The sequence below is a fragment of the Myiozetetes cayanensis genome, unplaced genomic scaffold, assembly GCF_022539395.1.
Source record: "Myiozetetes cayanensis isolate MyiCay16 unplaced genomic scaffold, myiCay2020 scf6-25, whole genome shotgun sequence".
Taxonomy (NCBI): domain Eukaryota; kingdom Metazoa; phylum Chordata; class Aves; order Passeriformes; family Tyrannidae; genus Myiozetetes; species Myiozetetes cayanensis.
This window is the reverse complement of record NW_026087853.1, coordinates 44,407,023-44,425,976: the sequence shown is the minus strand read 5'-3', so window position 1 is coordinate 44,425,976 and position 18,954 is coordinate 44,407,023. Positions and strand designations below refer to the sequence as shown.

Sequence of the window (18,954 nt, the reverse complement as noted above, 5' to 3'; positions counted from 1 at the left end):
TACTGCCAATTCAAGGCTAACATTAAACAAGAATTAAAAGCAGTGAAACAGTCTGAGGAACAAAACAGACTGACATTGTCCTCCTGGTAAACAGTGTAGCTGTTTCTATTATCTGGTCAAGGCTTGTTTTTTCACACCAGCTACCCTTTTTCACTCATGGAGACAGGTTATTCCAGAATTGTTCCTCTGACACACTGGGAGGTGTCCAATTTCCAGCCTAAGTCTATGCACAACTGGATCACATTCCCTCATTCTTGTGCCAACAGTGCCATAGAAGTGTTTGAACTTTTATTGTGTCAAGAAATCTATCAACAGCGTTTGTATTTACAACCCCACACCCATATGCCAGGTATGCGTTCTAGCTACAAGTTTAGCTTGAAAACTACAGCTTCTCTTTCAGCTGTTCTGCAGTCAGTACTGAAGTGTTCTCCAAAACTCTTCAAAGCAACTCCAAAGGTATCACCTCCTTATACTCCATCCAGGCTGCACTTCCACCCAAGAAGCACAGAGAGCCAAGGAAGATTAACTCCAAAATGTTCAGGGCTCATCCATAAACATTTCTCTAGGATAGTGAATGATGGTAGTGAAGCATTGTGCCAGTCCAAACACTACAGCTACTTGGAACCACAGACAAAATTACAGTATGCAGACAAAACTCTTATGACCAAAATCAGGGTAACTGAAATTCCAGGAACGCCAGCAAGGAACCAAAGGTCTTGCTATTTGTGAGTTTGCCTCACTCACTGTGGGGCAGGAAAGAGCTGCTGTTACTTGTTTTACGAAACTCATCCCAGAGAGCCTAAACGTCTTCTCTTTGAAGACAAGCAGCAAGACTGTCCTCAAAGAGGGCAGTTTCCAAGGGGTTAGGAAAGCCCTCAGTAAGAAGTGCTGTTACCATCTGGTCAACCAGGTCACGTGCATTCTGTTCCTGTGAAGGGAAAGCCAGTTTCTGAGCTGTATCTTGCGGGTTTTCCCTTCAGCCTCCCTGTGAAACATCTCCTCCCTAACATGGTTAAATGGGGAGTGATTCAAGTCAGGTTTAAGGGTGCTGAATATATTTTTAAGTGACTGCATTTCAGATGGTCACTTAAAAGATCTGCTGCTCTGCAGTACACGCGGGCAAGGAGCGTTAAAGAAATCAAGATGAAGTCAGTACCTGTGCTGGACTTCTTTGGTTCTTGATAGGAAAATGAGTCCTCCTACAGAGGAGGGACAGTTACTAATCCAACTCCAATCCTCTTCTAGAGACACAGTATTCCTTATGCAAGAGCCAAGCATGCAGGTTTATACAGATCAGCCAGGGCAAAAGGCAGATGCAAGACAAACAAATGACACCTGCTATAGCACTAAAACCATTCAAAATAACTTTATAAACTCTGTCACATTTCTGCTTTGTACATCAGTTCAACCTTATCCCTCCGACTTGTTACTGAAAAGTCATGATGCTTGCTTTTTGTTTCACTGTTTCCTGAAAGGCAGACACGAAACCAGCCATCAGTGCATTATTTACACAAGTGCAACACAATCGCCCACCCCGAAATCAATTTTTTTCACTAACAAGGTACTTTCACTGTAAATAAACACCACAGCTTGAGCAGTGTTTCTGAAGTCAGTTTATAAAGGTTAGCTCATTTCTGCAATCCCCAAATGCCAGAGCGAGTAAAGCTTCGCTCACCATCCAACAGGCTAAAAATACAATATTTCAAGTATTAAATCAGAAATTTCTAAAGACAATCCATCGATAAATAAACACAAGGGAAACAGTATACAGCTTTCAATATACTGTAAGAAAAGTGGTGTCCAGTTTCAAACTTTAGCAAGACAAGTGCACAGCCCAAAAATGTGATCAAAGTAACCCTGAAAACTGTAGCAATCCAGGAGTCCCAAACATCAATCTCTTCTGCGTTTCCCCTCGAATTACTCTGCTGGTCTGAGGCATTTGATTGTTATTTAGTTCTACATCTGTAGGTAATCAAAAAAAAAATCCTAAGTTCATTCCCATATGGAAACAATTCAAGAGAAGGTTCCGTAGGTAAGTCCTGTTACAGTCTTGTTTCTCTGCACTTTGTTTACAGTGAGATGCAACTGCAGGTCTGTTATTCCCATAGTGTCCACAGCTAGGAAAAGTTCAGTCCAAATCATGCTGGCTGTGGCTTGCTCTCAGTTTTCCACTTCACGTGTATCTTCACCATCAGTTTTCTTATGTTTCCTCATATGTTTGTATTTTTCCACATATGCCTTCACCAGATTAGCCACCTTCATAGGGTTGATCTCTCCACTTTTGCTGTGGCAGATCTGCAGGGGATTAAAGGGCATTCAGTCAATTACAGCAGTTCAGGCAGGCAAGAAGTGAATGACAGACAGGACCTAAGATGCTGTCCAAGGGAACCAAATCCTGCACAGGCCCTCAAGTCTCATAACAGGGTACATTAGGCAGAAAACAAAGGTAAGAAGAATATTTTACTTCAAGCATTCCAGAAACGGCCCAGTGCTTATCTGCTGAGCACCAACTAAATGCAGAGGCATCTCTGAAAACAGAATTATTCGTTTTTACTACAGGCTTTTCCACCCATCCATCCAGTTTTACACAATATGTGGTAACCAAGGAGGAAGTGCTGATATCCCATATTTCTGATGATTTTGAGGAAGTAATGCTCAGACTATAAGAATTTGGCAGTTTTGAGGGCCCATCTGGAGATACAGGAGAAAGAACAAACCCTACAAAGAACTTTATCCATGTTCAGAGAGGAGTTCACAGTGACTTCAGCAGCGATGGGTGTTGCTCAGCTCTCCTACAAACAACACGACGTTGCAGCAATTACCTCATGAATTTTGATTTATGATGGAATTTCCCAGTGATGGCAAGAATGCAGAGCAAGGATAGAATACAGTCTGCTGAGGTATCAATTAATGGCCTTGACCACAGGAGCATTACTTCCCCTTACAAGACAACATTTACCTGCTGATCAGGTCTTTTTTAGCCATGATCTGATCAGCACTAAGATTTGAGACAGAAGTCAGTATCAGTAAAGCTGCCAGGCCCTCTTTTAAGGTTCAGGGACACCACAAACGCTCAAGGAACTAATGCACAAAGTCTTTTCTCACTTTATCAGAAAGAGCTGACAATTCTGGCTGAAGTTCCTAGTGAGAGAGATTCAACCATTCTCACCCAAGGCACGTGCCATGTAATATTTCATCTCAGGCAGCCGAAGCTTAGCAATGTTCTTGTCTGCTGAAACCGTGATATTCTAAAAGGAATAGACTGACAGCTCTCGTCAATGGCACCAATCAGTCTTGCTTAAAGCAACTGCTGCTTCACCACAGGACAGCAGAGTATGACTCAGGGTCCAAAAATCCGCTACTCAGTTATGGCATGTTAACTGCCAAAACTGGCACGTGCAATCCCAAGTACTGACACTTCTTTCATGACCTGCCCAGCTCCTCCTCTCGGCTCCCTTTCACTGTGCCCTTACCTTCTGCACTGCTTTTCGAAGGATGCTCTTGTATTCCTCCTTTGTAATCTCCCTCTTCTGGTAAAACGGTTTGATGGCGAGTTTCACTTCTTCCACAGCCCTTTCCTGCATGTGAAGCTTCTTCATGTACTGCAGAGCAAAGAGAAGTTCATTACTTTGTCCTATCTTGGCAATGCCTTCTGACTATTTTTCTCAGAAATGCTCTAACAATGAAAATTCTTATTTCACAATTTCAACAACCCAAGGAATCACCTCAAAGTGATCTCCTTTACTGTCAACTGCAGTCTTGAAACAAATACCAGTTTGCACTATGAGGAACCCTTGTTTTATGTAACATTTATTCTGTGTCTTAAAGAATGTGTTTTAAACAGGTGACTACAATGTCTACTCATTAATTTTGGTCTCCTCCTTCCCTTGCAACAGGTCTAAAATAAACTTACATCCATGAAAAGACATCACATTATAAAAGCAGCAAACCATTACTACAAACATAAAGCTTTAGATAGCTCTAAAGGCAATCTGAAAATTGCAGAGTTGCCTATAAATAATTGATTATAAATGCCATCAAAACAAGTTCATAAAAACTGCTGCTCATAAATGGAGGCTTAGTGGGAAAAGCATCTTACTATTTGGTTTTGTGGCAGAAAGTAAAATAATGGGCTAAGAAGTTTTTGTTCTCATGTCAGCATCCACTGTGCTTAGAGCAGACTGTCCAAACAGCAAACCAAAACTCAGCAGCAAGGGACTAGCACTGCAAAATCTCCAAAGTATTTTACTATCTCTGCATTTTCAGTGCTGATAGACAAGAAGATACAGTCCTACCTCTCTATAAGACTGTTATGAGGATTGACATTGATTTCAAAGTTGGAAGGGAAAGGAAAAACCAGGTGTTTAGAGACATCTGGACATTCTGGTTTCTGGAAAGTCCCTTCCAAACACTCACACAAGAAGGTTTCAGAACTTTAAGAATGTATTTTGCACACTTTAATCCCTGTCTTCTTGTGATGAAGCAGTAGAAAGTAGAATCCTCAAACGGAATAAATCCCAAAAGAATTCAAGGAAAGGATTGCCTGCTGCTCCTGGGTTAGCAGCGTCAGGCACCAAAACCAACAGTGACAACAGGGCCAGGAAAATACAGAATAGAAAGCTTTAAAATCCCCCAAATTAAGAAGTTCAAATAAACAGCTCATTAACGATATGCATTTGCTACTTGGTAGCATTCACTCACTTCCTCATTTTTCGTTTTATCCACTGGAGGTTTGGGTGCTTTGATCTTTTCTTCTGCATTTCCAACAGAAGCAGCTTGGACTCCTGGCTCGGATGCAGTAGCCAAGCTGCCGGGTTCTGGAGTGAGGCTCTGTCCTGCCATGCAGCCAAGCGCTGGAAGACTTCCCTGCATGATAAACTGCACCGTGGGCTGGCTGACCGGGGCGTAGGGGGGAAGGCTGGAGGGCAGAGGTGGCGTCAAAGGGATGTTCTGACAGTACACCTGTGAAACAGATACCACTCTGTAAATGCTTGTGCTTACAAGACAGAACGTCAGATCAGGATTTTCAGAGCACCAGGAGCTGCCACCAGCCTCTCTTCACCTTTTAACTGGTGGAGAGCACAAAGTGATGGCTCACACCAAGGCCACCAAGCCAATATTTACAGCCTGATCACAGTCAGGGAGAAACTCACAGCTGCTCAAACAGCACCATCTTTCTGCAAGTTACTGCTGAAAGTTTACATGCAGAGGCTGCACGTATAGAGCAGAATTAAAATAAAATACATTTCTTCAACTGTAAGGACCACCTGAGAGATTAAATGATTAGAGGATTGCTGAGGTGTATGGGCTTTATGAAATGTACCACACGCAGAGGAAGGCGAACTCTGCCATGAGAGGAGGGTGTTGCACAACGAAGGCACAGATGAGATGGGATGCCTTCCATGACACTTAGGTGCTGGAATAGGAACCAACCTGAGAGGAATCTAGATCAGGAAACATAGGCTCAGGAATCATATAATTGGTTGGAGGAGGCTCATTTAACTGCACCTGATTTAACGTTTGGTTCAAGTCCTCTGCTTTCCAGGCCCCTTCTTTTGCTCGCTGAAGTTTGTAAAATGGCATCCCTAGGTTCCCCAAGAGAAGAAAAAGAAAAGGACAAAATAAAAATAATGTGTCAAATATTTTAAAAACAATTATATTGTTTAAATAAAAAAGATCTAACCACAAAACTCGCTATAAAAGTATTCTGTTTAGCAGTCATCCACATTTTAAAGCTTCTGATAATAGAGAACTTCTCATTTCCCCCAGGGAACCACAGTGGCAACTCTGTCAACACAAATAGCACAGGGTCCCAAGCCAAACTGCTTCGAGCAGCTTTGGTTCAGCAGCACTCACAGGAGTGAGCTACAGAGACGTCATGCTCCTTGGTTCTGAGAAACATTTATAACTTCTGAAGGCAAAACAACCACTCTAGGTAACTGCAGAAAAGGTGGGACATGGGCTGCCAGTTCAGAGACCGGGCTGCAGCACGTGCTTCACGGCCGAACAAGCTGCCTCTGGCTGGCTGAGCGGTGCTGACAGCACGTCCTCTCCAATTCATTAACAGAACTCACCTCATGATTTCAACAAGCACAAAACGCCAGCTCTCAGGATTGGAAACCACAGGATCACCCCAGCTCAGATGACAGAGCTGTAACACTACAACCCTAGGCCTCATACAGTCTGCTTCAACTGCTGTTTGTTTTCCAAAAGAGACTTACTTGGAGCTTTTCCAGCAGACAGTGTGCCGCTTTCTTCCTCTTGAAGATTCCATGTAACTCTTTTCACTGCTGCTTTTGATTTCAAGGCAGGACCCTGAGGTACCACTTCCAGTTCAGGCTTAGTGAAATTACTTGATTTCTCATCTGATACAAGGCACTCCTCTTTAACCTCCCTCACACAGTCTGTAATTTTGCTTTTGGAAGAGCTTTGAATTGGTGCAGCCTCAGTTGGAACATGCACGATAACTTCCTTCTTTGGGGGTTGTTCCATCAGAGACGGACATAATGCAGTGTTTTCAATTTTAACTGTAATCTCTAGGTTTGTATTGCTACAGCTACCGAGCACTGCTTGATCAGTACTACTCAGTAATTCTGTTTCAGCAAAAGAATCCACGCTGCCAATTGGAACACAAATGTTTGTGATCTCTGGCACAGGGAATGCAGCTTCACTGGTCACTTCTTGACAGATGGGTTCCACCTTTATAGTTTCTTGGACCTCTCTCAGCTGAACTGGAGTCTCAGCCTGTACTTCTGCAAGCTGGACATTTGGTTCGATGGTTATGGAAAGCCCTTCTAGCACTAACTCCTCCTCTGGCTCTTGTTTGAGAGAATGGAGTTGCTCCAGACACGTGGTCAAATTTTCAGCTGGAGGCTTTTGATCCTTTTCTGGTGGAGGAGGAAGCGGGGTCTCTTTTGATCTGTGTTTTCTCTCTTTGGAACGTGATCGCGATCGTGGTCTTTTTTCCTTTGATTTGCTGCTTTTGTGCTCCCGAGATCGAGATGTGGAGCGAGACCGAGACCTCCACTTTCTCCTCTCCCGAGATCTGGATCTTGATCTCTTTCTGTCCCTTGACCTCAAGCTACTGTCTTTATCATACCTCTCATAGCTTTTGTCTCTCCTGTGCTTCCGCCTTTTCGTCCTCTCAGTGCTGTTTGATCTGGAACGGTCCCTCCGCCTTGATCTTGATCGAGACCGTCTCTTCTTTTTTCTGTTTTCATGAAACTCAGAAGTACTTCCAGGACTACCTGAACGTGACCTAGATTTCCTTCTCTCCCTAGACCAAGAAGTTTTTGCCTTTTTATCCTTTGTTTTATCCTTCATTTTCTTTTTTTTAGATCGTTCCCGACTGCTAGAACGGTCAGTAGAAGACCTCCTGCTCTTGGATTTCAATGTGTGTGTTTTGCCGTGCTCTTCTCCACCTGACCAAGAGGTAGATCTGGAGCTTCGGTCCCTTGAGTGTGCTCTGTCCCTAGACCCTGAACGCGATCTCTTACGCTCTTTGACAAGTGCTTTTTTCCTTTTCATCTTTTTCTTGCTTCGGGAGCTGGAGTTTGAACAGGATCTGGAACGCGATCGCCTCTCTGTTTGTTCTACCTTTTGGACTTTCTGCTGCCCATCACTCTTTGAGGGACTATCTGGTTCTAGTTTCACATTAATATTAGGTCTAATCAATTCTTCAGCATTAAAGAACACGTTAGGTCCCTCCCTGCTTTCTTCCTTTACACACTCTGTACTAGAAATTTGCTTAACAGCAGATGAAGTGCAAGGACTGCTTAGAAAATCTTCCTCATCTATATTGTCCCGTTCCTCTGGATCAGAGATCTGTTCCACAATCCTGCTTTCTACCGTCGCATCATCACGAGACTCTGTGTTACCAGATGGTGCATCAGAGTCAGCCTCAGATCCAAATATATTTTCTACCCTGTAAGGGGTGAAACGACGGACAGTTTGAAATGTTTGAACTTTTGGATTGTCAATGGAAATAGTCCTGGTAATATTAGTTAGTGGGATCCCTGAGCCAAGCCTTTCAGGACTGCTGTTTGCTGAACTTGAGTCTGATCCTGTTGGCTCAAAGGGATCATATATTTCACTTTTGACCTGCTTTTTCTTAACTGAGAAGAGAGGTGAAGGACTCTCTTTCTGTTGCACTTCGTCATCCACAGGGCGGAAGGTGTTACAAAATCCTGGGTTAGACAGCCTGCTCGGATGTCCTGCATTTCCAGGAATATTGATTTTAAAACTCTCAAAAGAGCCTGGGCCTTTGCCCCTGGAAGTGCCCAGTAGTGATGAACTGCTGTACACGCCAGTGTTAGCAGAAAAAGACACCCCGCTTGTACGTGTCTGCTGCTGAGGTTCCTTGGAATTCGACTTCTGACTTTCCACCTTGCTACCCTTTCCCGGCTGGTTAGTGCTCTCTTTGCCGGTCAGCTGGGTTATACAGGAGCTGGGGATGTCACAGCTTTGGCTTCCTGTGGGTTCTGGCTCCACCTGCTTGCTGCTGGTTTCTTTTTTAATCTTTGGTATCCTGGGAAGCTCAAAGATGTCAATTCTCTTGGAAGGTGGTTTCAATGGCTGCCTCACAGTTACAGCTTTGGAGCCAGAATTTAAGTTACAGCTCAGGGGCTTTGAAGATGAGTCACTGGGTAAAAAGTTTTTAGATTTTCCATTAAATCTGGGCACTTCACCTAACTTGGAGCCATGCCTGCTCAAAGCAGCTATATTCTGAGTCTGAACAGACCTGGGTGTCATTGAATATTCTGATTTTACAGTTGCCTTTTCCAATGCAGTCTGTGCAGGGTTTGCTGCAGACTCAGTCCTGCTCGGTGAGGGTGAAGGGGATGAAAACAAGCTTGAGGAGAAGGGTCTGGTGTGAGTACTCAGCCCCGAGGAAACGGAAGGTCCAGCAGTGGAGCTACTTGCTGTGGTCCCTGAGTGCACTGTACTTGGTTGGGTGTTATGCCCTGAACCATCATCCACTCTTGACTCACTTGCTGATTTTCTGTGAAGCGGAACTACAGCACACAGACAGACAATTAAGCTTTTCAGTACATATCTGGACATTTTCTGCCAACGTTAAAAGAAATACTAAGCTCATTATTTTAAGTTCCACTTTGGTTTGCTGACATGCCACACAGTAACAAGGCAATCCAATAGTTCTTTTGGTCAGATACTCATGGTTTAGTGCCAGGACAACCACATCTTTGAGGTAAACACTAATGTTTACAAAATAAATTATTCTGTTCTGTAGATATCACCAGATTAATGCTTATTATCTTGTAGGTGATGATTGACAAAAACTGACTATAACAGAGGATGTGTAGGGTAATTATTTAAAACCAAAGCTCTAAGTTTCAATTTGAAGAGATTCTTTTAAAATAATACCACGCCAAGGGAATACACAGCTGGAGATGCTAGCACATATTTAGAGTTCTACTTTTGCAAAGAAACTTCTTGCCAAGGTCCTCCGTGTTGCTTTTCAAACTGAAGTGCAGATCACAGGCATGACAGCAATGCATGACACATGCCAGAAAAACTGGTCTATCCAGTCCTACACTTTTATAATAAAGAATGAAACCAGTTCTTTCAGTTCTTTTGAAAACTATGTATTAAAACCAAAATCCTCCAGTAATATCCCAGCTCTGCAACTAAAACAGAGACAAGTAACAGTATTTCTGCCTTATAAAACAGATTACTGTTGGCAGCCACAGAATCTATCCTATGTATTCAGATGCTCAGTAAGTGTATCCGTGTGTCTGAAGCTACTGCAGCCTCTAGGATCAGGGCAGATGGGGATGAAACAAAGAGGCTAACTCCACTACGAAGTGCCAAGTCCTTACCTGCCTTCTTTGCTGTCAGTGAACCATCTCTGTTGATGACCACATCTGAACTACTCATCATGAGAAAGCTCTGTCCAGACAGGATGCTTCCCAACAGGTCAGGCACAGGCGCAGCTTCTGCTTCTTGATCGGGACTCAAGGCAGGCACGCTGCTTCTGCATGTTTCAGAGGGGTTATATTTCCTTTACTCTTACAGCACTTGTTCTATACACACACATTACATTACAAAGAAACCAAAGTCAAGGGCATAAACAGAGGTCAGCCAGAGAAGTCCACTACTAGTTTTGGCTTCACTAGTCACTCAGTGCCCATCTCTCTCTGACAAACAGAAGGTGAAGCTTTTACTGACTTCACACATGAACACCACAAGATAGAAAAGCCTGTAATCACACCTGAGGCTTTTTGCTAACAAATGCTTCAAATCTTAAGAGTGGTGCTCACTGTGTTGTGTGTCAAGATTAACTTTCCTGTCCATTTAGTATGCATCTTTGAAGCATAAATCACTGTTCATCACTTCAGAGGTATTTCCATCCTAGCTGCCTCTCTCGCCCCCACAAACACACACACACACAATCTATTCCTCAGGTCTACATTCCTATCTAAAAAAAAAAAAGACACAGCTTGAACCAGTGTTCAGCACCAGTAAAGCTACACAAGGTGCCACAGGTAGGGTACTTAAGAGCATGGCATAGAAGAAATACACTGAAAAACAACAGCAATGGTGCCACACGTGAAAACACAAAACACTTCCCTTCATGCTTTACTCAGTCTTATGAAGATGGTCTAAGTTCTTGGTTCTTGAAATATGGACTGAAAAGGTTTGGGTGTTTCTGGTGTTGGTATTTGGCTTTTTTTCTTTTCTCTCTTTGTTTTTGTGTTGATGGGACTTGGGGGTTTGTTTTGTTTGGGTTTTCTGAAAAACAAACTTCTAAAAGGGCCAATAGACCCAGCTCTTTGAGGGAGCTACATTTCATTTCTGTATGACAACAAAGCAAGCTTTATTAACATAATGTACGCCAAAACACCTGTAACAACATACATCAGAAAGACAAAATGGGAATGCTACAAGAATTGGCTGCTAAGGCCAGACCAGGAAATTCAGTGTAGTCCTGGCAAATCAAGCCTTTAGAAAAGTTGAATGTCAGCTAAACAGTTCTACCTTCTAAACAATATGCTACTCAAATAACTCATAGGACATGGAAAGCTTCCTGAAAGGCCTCCTTCAGAACTGAGATGGGAAAGGTAGAGAAATACCAAGTTATCATAAAAATACACTGCCTTAATCCTGAGAAACCAAACTTCACTGTAAGGCAGATGCACTAGAGGACAGCCATGTAAAGCTCTCACACCTTTAATAACTTAAGCTGAGCTCCCTTTCATTTCTTTTCAGTTCTCTAAGCCTCGCAGTTGGTAGCGGCCTCAGTGATTTTCCCCATTTGTTTTCTTCTTGACATGCTCCTGGCTCCCTCTGTCCTACCCCTCAGTTCTGAGAATTCCCTGTGGCTGCCAGTGGGGGGCACCCAGGGCTCCCTGGACTCTGCAGGTGCGTAACACACAGACATCTGTCAGGCGGCAATGCTACTGTTAAACTGCAGGATCAAACAAAGAGGTTTTTTCTCAATTTTCTGAGCTCCAACAAATGGCAAAGGAACTGAATGAGGTGGGTACAGCCCACATCTACTTTGGGTGTGCAATTAGATTCCTTGGATCTCTCAAAGAAGCAAGTGGTTATTTAAAGGTTAAATGAGACTTCTAAAACATAAATGTTTTAAAACATAGAAATGGAGTGACTAAACAAACACAAAACAGAAAGCAAGAAGAGTCAGATTAGGGTGGAAATACTAATTTTAAATTTCAGTGTAAATGTTAAAGGTAGTATGAAAGAGTGTGTGTCCTTCAACATGAAAAAAAGAATTTTTGCACAAATTGATGTGGTTATTTATCTACACTTATGCAGGCATGCATGTACACACACATATTCTTTTTGAAAGAGGCAAGAAAAGGGTTTAAACCAGGATGATCATCCCATTTACTCTTTTGTTAGGGTCATTAGACAACTAAGAAAAATAAAACTGAATAACAATGGATTTTTACCTGGGAAGCCCCACAGAAATGGGTCTAGCTACAGGACGGTGAGACCTCAGTGCCGACTGGGAGAGCACTCTCCTTTTGGCACTCACTGGTGAATCTGGATTTGCTGGAACCTCTTCATTACTGTGGTAAAACACACACACACATGAACCCTGAAATTGTCTGAAATGTTTTTCACATCAAACAGATGAAGTAGATAATACTACTAGGACAGACACAGTTAGAGAGCATCGTTTCTTGTATTACGGTACACTGAAAAAATATCTGTGCAATGTACTTATTTTCTGTGGCTATATAAATAAAATAGCGTAATTCAGCCAGCAGAGACTCAAACGTAGATTTTTATTTCTAAAATATTAAATGGACAATTTCCTTTTATGAAAGGTTCAAAAAGACTTATTCAGTGGAAAATTAAATTTCACCAACAATAATTTCAGTGTCCCCTCCCCAAAATTCAAAGTTCAAGAGTGACACAAACTATGGCATAGTAAGATTTCTCCTCATTTTAAAGTTTCTAGAAAAGTGAAGATGAAGGAGAAGCACGGAAGATTTCACAGGTCCATTTAATCCTATATTAAGTCAGTTTTTATTGTGTATCAAACATGCTAGCTATCTTCACTTATAATAAATAAATAGAAAGTGATGGATCAGGATCAGACTCTTTCAGACTCCAACCTTTCAATAACCCCAAAGATCTTATTAAAGGTTTCCACGAGGCTGATTATTTCAGCAGAGCTCTTTAGAGAAGGCTGATTCTTTAAAAGCTCAGCAACTCTGCCCAGAAGGAAAGAAAGAACAGGCCAATGTGCTACGATGGGTTGTGTATCCAAAGCTGCCTTTAGATGCGAGTTGTACACTCTGAATGAAGTCGCATGTACAAATGACCCAACACTTGTGAAATTATCAGGTCCCTGATCATAGTCCAGAGATATCTTACCTTTCATAAGGATCCAACTCATATGGATCCCCAAACACAGACAGAGAAGCTGCTCCAATATCTGCTCTCATCAGACCAAGTGAGGGCTCTGTGGGTTTGTACATGGAAGGGAGTGAGGCCCCACGCATAGGTTTACTAAGACCAAGAGTTCTTGCAATACGGGATCGAGCAGTAATCTCATTTTTCACCTGCACACATAAAGAGATTGGGTTATTTGTATGTTAGGGCAGGTACATACCTTGCATTTAAAGCTCCAAATTCTTCAAAGGCTGAGTCATCAGGTTACTGATGCAGAAGTGGTGTGCATTTATTGTCTATATTTGTTTTAAAGCATTTAATGAACTTCTAACTGTGGCCTATATGTCACTTCAAACAGATCTGCATGTATCAGATAAGATATATTAAGTTTCTAAAAATCTTTAATGTCAACTCAAAACGCTGGTTGCTTATTAAAGGAGGACAGTTCTGTCTGTAGGAGGTAAACTCTAGTTAAGGTAGCTGATGACAGAAGTCAAACTGGTGCAGAGTTATTCAGTGTAATTAACAGGAGAACATTACCCAGAACTGAAAGGAATTTTGAGAATCCTTATGGCTAATTAACTAGGTTTGCAGCACCACAGACACAAACATCCACAGCCTATTAAAACGAATAGGTGGTGGTAATTTTAACTGAGCTTGCATCAGTACCAAGCAAACACCACAGCTGAATGACAAGGCAGAACACAAAGCCTGCAGGACATGCTTTACAGTCTGATCCCAACTGTTCAGGTAACAGGATTTGTCAGCAAACCCAGAAGGCCTGCCTGGAAGTTGCAGTTAATTTCCATGTACAGCATCTTTCTGGAGTACACTGGACACACTCCCACCACACAGAAAGGTGCCTGCTATGATTGTACGATGGCATTTCTTCCAACTGAATCCCATGTTATAGTGCTTTTAGAGAGGGCTGAAATATGGCAGATACTGACTGGCAGAAACTCACATGTGATCTTACTCTCGTCTTTTTCCCCCTTCTCTTCTTTGTCAGGCGCTTGCGTCTCTTCAGCTGCGTCCCTGAACTCTTCTTTCCAGCAGATTTTGTCTGAGTTCTTTTTTTGCCTCCTACTTTCTTCCGCCTACCTGATGGGACAAAAACCAAGGATCTGGCTAAGTGCCATCACTGTGTTTTACCCTGTGCTCCCCTTTTCGTACCCCATGACACATGAAGCAGCTCAAATAGAATACACTGTGCCACCAACAGCAGAGCAGCAGAAAAAGTGATACAATATAAATAAATTAGGATTTATTTAAAAACAACCTTCAAAACGTGCTGGTTTAAAAGTAAGCTGGCTGGAGAAATGAACCCAGCTCAAGAGAGGTTACAAGTCAGAGTCACAACTTACTAAAAAGATTACAATAAATATAATGACACATAGAAAAACTGGTTTTAAGCTGCAAAACAGATGTATAACCCAGCACTTTGGGACAAGAACAGAACAGTGTTCATTAGCCCCTGTGCTGAGCACCACGTGGCCCCCCTAGGTACAAAATAAAATGCAAAGAAAACCTGTTGGTCTGGATAATGGTCACAGTTCTGTTGAAGTAATGACTGCAGTCTTGTCAAGAGTGGCAGTCGCAGTCCTTATGAAGTTCTGGTCCTTCTCTGGATCCAATGAGTGGTACCAGAAGTCCCAAAACCCCAAGATTATATATGCTCAAATTTAGGTGGGCATGTCCAGTACCTCTCCCAGGGTGGAAGTTCCACAACAGGTGATTTAACTCTGTGAGTTATGGGATAGTTTTGGAATCTTTGATGGTCTAGGTCATCACAGGTGCCTATTATGCCAGTCCATTGTGGCCCATTAGCAGAGACGACCCCTCAGGCTGTGTGTGAAGCTGCTAATGCCTCCCCAGAGGGCAGTTATCACAGCTGAGTCACTGGTGTGAAGACAAAGAAACACGCCTCGCAGGGTTCTTTAACACCCAGCTTGTAGCCCGAGGTGCCAGGTGTGCCCTGGGCAGCTGCTGCAAATGATCCATTATTAACAGTCCATCAGAAATGACACAGAGGGTGTAGAATACATAGTTTTGGTTATGCCTACCTAGCAATAAACTCCTCCTGGCCCCTGTAACTACGACAAGACACTTCTGGGCAGAGGTGGTACAGGAAAAGAAAAAATGCATGTGGGATACTTCCCTAGCTGCACAGGTGTGGCAGCATACAGCAGATGTACAGTACTTTGCATGATTTGGGCTTTCCTAGAAAAGTGCCTAATGTCCTTACCTGTTTTTCTTTTCTGCCTAGCAGGAGCCCGTGGTGTAAGAGGACGCTGGTAGACGGCTGTGTTTAGACCTGCTACAACTGCCTCAATTGTTTCATCCAGAAGTGATGACATGAGGTACCTTGGCACGTGCTGCGTGGGGGATTAGAAGGTGCATGATACAGGTATCCAAAGGACAGCAACAAGTTACTTATAAAAGCATTTGATGAAAAATGGATTTGAGATTCGAATAAGGACCCCCCCCCCCCATATCACCAAGCTGACAGTTAAGCAATTATGTCACTTTTCCTCATCTACTGACTGACATATTAATGACCTTGCTCTTTGGCCTTGTTCAGAATTACAAGTCATGGCTAGTGTAACTCTTTAAATGAGAACAATCCCCGAGACTGACATTTCCTCAGTGAAAGAGTTCACCCAAGAACTTTCTCAGATTCACCTACCTGACCTCTGCCTCATCACACAGACTGTGGTGAGCAAAGACTGAAAAGCCAAAAAAGTACAGATCCCCTGTATTAAACACCTCATTCTTTAGGTCAGACTGACCTGTGAAACGTACACATTAGGGGACTCCCTGTGAGCCACCTTGCCATAACATCCCTTCATTGTCATTAGCAGGGGCTTCTCCAACAAGTTTCAGATTCACAGGTCAGTTCCTCTCTACACTCAGGGATGCATGCTGCCAGCTTCTCACTGTGCTTTGAGGACAACAGCTTACACACCCTCAACCAGAGGAATTAAGCTTCAGCCAACTCAAGGTACGAGCCAAAATAAGATGCACTTTTATTCAAAGGCAATAAATAACAGTGCCTTACTAGTTTGTAATCATCCCTGCACATTGAGAAGCAGAGCTAGAAACGCCTCTTAAGTCCTGGATTCCCAGGCTGACACGACTATGCAATGGTAAAGTCCCTGGGCACCACTTGTCTCACCTGCAGGAAAAAGCTGCACACTATTTCTAAAACAAGAGGTAGGGAAAGAAAGAAAAGTAGCAGCAGTTCCCTGGCATAGTCTTTCACTTCAAGCAGCACTCTTCTCCCATTACTTTTTCTCAAAATATAGCCCCGACTACTCAGATATCATTACTTAACAACAATGCATCACATGATTCCTCAACATGTTCTACTTTATTAATTCTTCTAAAGCTAAAATTAAAAGGCCTGGGTTTTGAGACAGTGGGGTTTGGCAGTCAAGATCACCTCCGTTTATAGAGGACATAATGAATTTAACAACAGCTAGAGCTCTCTGGAAAGTCCTTAATCCAGGGGAAAAACATGATAAAAACTTCAGGCAAGCTACATCTTCGTTCATGGCAGTTATTATTTCAACCTGTACTTAATACTGTAAGAAGGGATCTTGGGTATCAGGGATACTTCCTTGCATAGATTCTCTGGTACTGTTAAGGTGGCTGAAGTCACACTGCCACATTACTGAGGACACTAGCACCTGGGGTTTTTTCTTCAACAAGAGGCTGAATTTCAGCTCATAGAAACCTTGAAAATACTAAATTTTTCTCTTCAGTTGGGCTGAGGGTGATCAACAAGCTGCTACTGCTACGGGAAAAGAAGGAGAAGGACAAATAAAAAAAATACGCAACTGTCAAATAAACATGCTAAAGAAACAGATGTGATGCACAAACTGTGCGTTAATAACCACTGGGAAAAAAAAATACAATTTTGCTCACACCAGAGGTGATAAAAACACAGATTAAGAGAGGAAGCTACTGCAGCATTTAAAACAGAGAGTCTTGGCCATGTGCTGCACTCCATTTGCACATGTTCTCCATCTCGGTTAAAAAGAATTCTGTAACTACTACACATTGTGCTACGGACAGTCAACACAGACAGCTGAGCTACTCAGGTGGGGATTTCTCTCAGCTCTTCCACGAGGTTCTTCCAGATGCTCCCTAGCCAAGTACCCCAGCTCACCTGAATCCGCTGTGCTGTTGTTATCCGGTTCCGGTTCACCGTTGCCCGGACGCGCTCGCTCTGCCGGGTCCTGGCGATAGCTCGGGTCCGGACGTGAGGGCGCAGCCGACTGGTGGTGGGAACAACATCTGCCACAAGAGCAGCCACCTCTTCTTCACTGACATGGTCTGTGTCTTGAAAGAAAAGATGCTGAGGTCACTTGTCTTTCTAGATGTGAAAGCATTTAAAGAACTTCAGACAAAAAAAAAAAATCAGCACTCCCTTATTCCCTTTCTTAAACCAATCACCTCCAAAAGACGACATCACCCTCTCAAAATGAAATGAGCAGAGTTACAGGCTGTTACACAGGAAGATGCTTTCCTAGGTAACAGAAATTGCTGCTACCTTAGCAAACTGAGTTCAGTATACTGATAAACTCTTTCCAATGTAATACAAAGCAGTTGCATTAAGGTGCTGGGCTTGCCCCAGAAAGGTTAAAGAATGCTTACAAGAGCAGCTCCATAGATTGTAAATGCAGATGAAAATCTCCATAAACAGGATTGTCTCATCAGTCAAGACTTCAAGTCAACTCTTACGGTTCAAGAGAGAACACTTATCAAAACAGTTGTTTAAAACAGAAAAAGAGGACATTAAACACCTCTTCAGAACAGCACATGCTTCCCATTTTCTAACTCAGGAGAAAAATATTTACTTTGAGTGGATACTACAAAACCCTTACCTGCAGCAGCACTGGCACCCATGGGGGCACAGGCTGGACAGAACCATTCATCAACAGGGACTTCACTCAGAGGAGGATTAAGGCATTCCATGTGATACCTTGAGGGGAAGAAAAAAAAATCGAAAATGAAAAAAATCAAACAATGTGGTCCTTAACAAGAGAAGAGAGCCTTTCACCTCTATCCACGTGCTATGTAAGGTAGACTCATTTTCTTAAGCTTGAAACCACAGTCTATGCATCCACTTCCACCAGTCTCCAGAGAAAAGATGCTACCCGATGGTTATACAAGGGCCTTCAATTCTAGGCAGTATTTTCATCACTTTAGGCTCAAAAAGCTTAGAAAAGTGAGCATTTTTCCCTCACTGTGTGGTCATTTGAACCCAAGCTGCAAGAAACGTGCAGAGCCAAAACTGATGGTGGCAAGAGAAGCACTGGGAGACAGGCAACCAGGAAACAACATCATTTTCCTGTGAACCAACACAGCATTCACGTTACTGGCACTTATGAACATTTTATTTTGCATGACAAGGCACAGGTCAAGTGCAATGCCTTGTTATGCTGAATAAAGGCACTGCATCCCCATGCACATGTGGCACGATTAAGACAAGTGGTGATTAGGATTTCTGTGTCATTGCACAGGTTAGGTGGCAGAGCACTGGTCAGTCACTGGCCCCATAAAGCTGCTTGCAGGACTGGAGACTAAGCACACCGACTTCCAGACACCATCCAACTGGGAACTGTCCTTACCAAGCCTCAAGAGGAAAGAAGAGAGCATGATGCCCCCCTAGGTAGGCCTTTGAAATGTTCTCTACCCAAGAGGCTGAGCAGCCAGACTGAACACCAACCACTTACAGAGAAGCTCTGCAATTTCTTCAATCCAGCAGTTTAAACTCAGAGAAAGCAACACGTGTAAGTAGCATAGAATTTTCAAAGCAACTCATGTTCAAGATACACTGCTAAAAAGAATTAAAACAGATTTTCCAAGTAAATGAGATGCTTCCTATGAAAACTAAATGCTTAGACCAAGTTCCTTAGGCAAGGAACACAGGAAGATCATAGCTTTCAAGTAAGTTTCAGCTTCAAATCAGCAATTTCATGACCAACTTTGTTCTTTTTCTACAAGAGAGAAGACTACTGTTATTTCTGGTATAGTAGAGTGTTTAACTCTGAAATAAATATA

The 18,954-nt window shown here is 42.7% G+C and overlaps 1 protein-coding gene across 3 annotated transcripts in view; it reads right to left on the bottom strand.

Annotated features, from left to right (window-relative positions):
• Positions 1-1,341: 1,341 nt before the first annotated feature.
• Positions 1,342-18,954, bottom strand: part of PHRF1 (PHD and ring finger domains 1) — a 31,451-nt gene continuing 13,838 nt past the window's right edge. For 2 of the 3 annotated variants that reach the window (XM_050335904.1, XM_050335903.1), the window contains exons 7-18: positions 17,775-17,872; positions 17,057-17,229; positions 15,131-15,260; positions 13,850-13,986; positions 12,868-13,055; positions 11,934-12,053; positions 9,840-9,994; positions 6,222-9,014; positions 5,434-5,585; positions 4,702-4,962; positions 3,474-3,602; positions 1,342-2,295 (exon numbers count right to left, since the gene is read on the bottom strand). In XM_050335904.1, coding sequence (XP_050191861.1) covers positions 2,161-2,295; positions 3,474-3,602; positions 4,702-4,962; positions 5,434-5,585; positions 6,222-9,014; positions 9,840-9,994; positions 11,934-12,053; positions 12,868-13,055; positions 13,850-13,986; positions 15,131-15,260; positions 17,057-17,229; positions 17,775-17,872 — 4,471 coding nt within the window. In that variant the 3' untranslated portion in view covers positions 1,342-2,160. The remainder of the gene's footprint in view (positions 2,296-3,473; positions 3,603-4,701; positions 4,963-5,433; positions 5,586-6,221; positions 9,015-9,839; positions 9,995-11,933; positions 12,054-12,867; positions 13,056-13,849; positions 13,987-15,130; positions 15,261-17,056; positions 17,230-17,774; positions 17,873-18,954) is intronic. The other variant, XM_050335905.1, reaches the window with a different exon arrangement.